Source organism: Monodon monoceros, unplaced genomic scaffold, assembly GCF_005190385.1.
Source record: "Monodon monoceros isolate NGI ecotype Baffin Bay Population unplaced genomic scaffold, NGI_Narwhal_1 Super_Scaffold_6, whole genome shotgun sequence".
In the NCBI taxonomy this organism is placed as follows: domain Eukaryota; kingdom Metazoa; phylum Chordata; class Mammalia; order Artiodactyla; family Monodontidae; genus Monodon; species Monodon monoceros.
This window is the reverse complement of record NW_021703783.1, coordinates 40,335,758-40,337,026: the sequence shown is the minus strand read 5'-3', so window position 1 is coordinate 40,337,026 and position 1,269 is coordinate 40,335,758. Positions and strand designations below refer to the sequence as shown.

The following is a 1,269-nucleotide window of genomic DNA, read 5'->3' as shown; positions in this document are numbered from 1 at the left end:
GTCACTTTGCTGTATAGCAGAGACTGACACAACATTGTAAATATACTATACTTCAGTAAAAAAATAAAATTAAATTTAAAATATTGGGTCGTCTTTTTTACTATTTATTTACAGGAGTTTTAGAAAATATATCTAGATTTAAGTCTTTCATCATATATGTGATTTACAACTATTTTCTTCCAGTCTGTAGTTGTCTTTCCATTTTCTTAATGGTGTCTCTTGTGGAGAAGCTATTGGTTTTGAAGAAGTCCATTTTATCAAGTTTTTAGTTTAAGGATCATGCCCTGGTGCTGTATTTGAGAAATCTTTGCTTATGTGAAAGTCACAAAGATTTTTTTCTGTTTTCTCCTAGAAGATTTATGGTTTTAGATTTTTCTTTTTTTTTTTTTTTTGGTTAATCGTTTACTTATCATGAGAAACTATTCCTTAGCCCAGATATTAGTAGTTCATAGTTCAGGAACACAGGTAAGTGACAAACTTCCATGGAACTCAACCCAAAGAAATTCTTTATATTCCAAAATCACTTTGCACTCTGAAAGATACCAGTCTTCCTCATCTCCTCAAAATCTTTTATGGAATCATAAGTTCTGTAGAAATCTGCATATGCCTTCTTTCTTGGTTCAGCCACAGCAAACTTATAGAAAGCTGCAACTCCCAAGGAGACAAAGAATGCTCCAACAATATGAAATCGCAGACGCTTGGCCAGAAGGCCACGCATCTGAGGTTTTGTCAAAGAACTGGAAGCCATGGTAGTTTTTCTCCTTGACAGCAGACTATTTCAAGGTCACGCAATCAAGAACACTCCAGCAGGTCCCACAGGGTCCACTTTGTGACCCGGGCCTGAAGGCCGCGGCATGCGGGCCAGCATCCCAACTTTCGGCGAGCGTGGCCCGGGCAGGGGCCTATGGTTCTAGATTTTACATTTTGGCCTAAGATTCATTTGAGTTAATGTGTTTGGCAAATATTTTCTCCCAATCTGTGGCTTACTTTTGTATTTTCTTTCTTTTTTTTTTATAAATTTATTTTTTGGCTGCGTTGGGTTTTCATTGCTGGGTGAGGGCTTTCTCTAGTTGTGGCGAGTGGGTGCTACTCTTCGTTGTGGTATGTGGGCTTCTCATTGCGGTGGCTGCTCTTGTTGCGGAGCATGGGCTCTAGGCGCAGGCTCAGTAGTTGTGGCGCACGGGCTTAGGTGCTCCATGGCTTGTGGGATCTTCGTGGACCAGGGCTTGAACCTGTGTCCCCTGCATTGGCAGGTGGATTCTTAACCAC

At 40.5% G+C, this 1,269-nt stretch overlaps 1 protein-coding gene across 1 annotated transcript; it reads right to left on the bottom strand.

Annotated features, from left to right (window-relative positions):
• Positions 1 to 393: 393 nt before the first annotated feature.
• On the bottom strand, positions 394 to 764 carry LOC114885692 (cytochrome c oxidase subunit 6C-like). The gene has a single exon (XM_029205868.1). The coding sequence runs from the start codon at positions 746 to 748 to the stop codon at positions 521 to 523; it is 228 nt and encodes a 75-aa protein (XP_029061701.1). The 5' UTR covers positions 749 to 764; the 3' UTR covers positions 394 to 520.
• Positions 765 to 1,269: the final 505 nt, after the last annotated feature.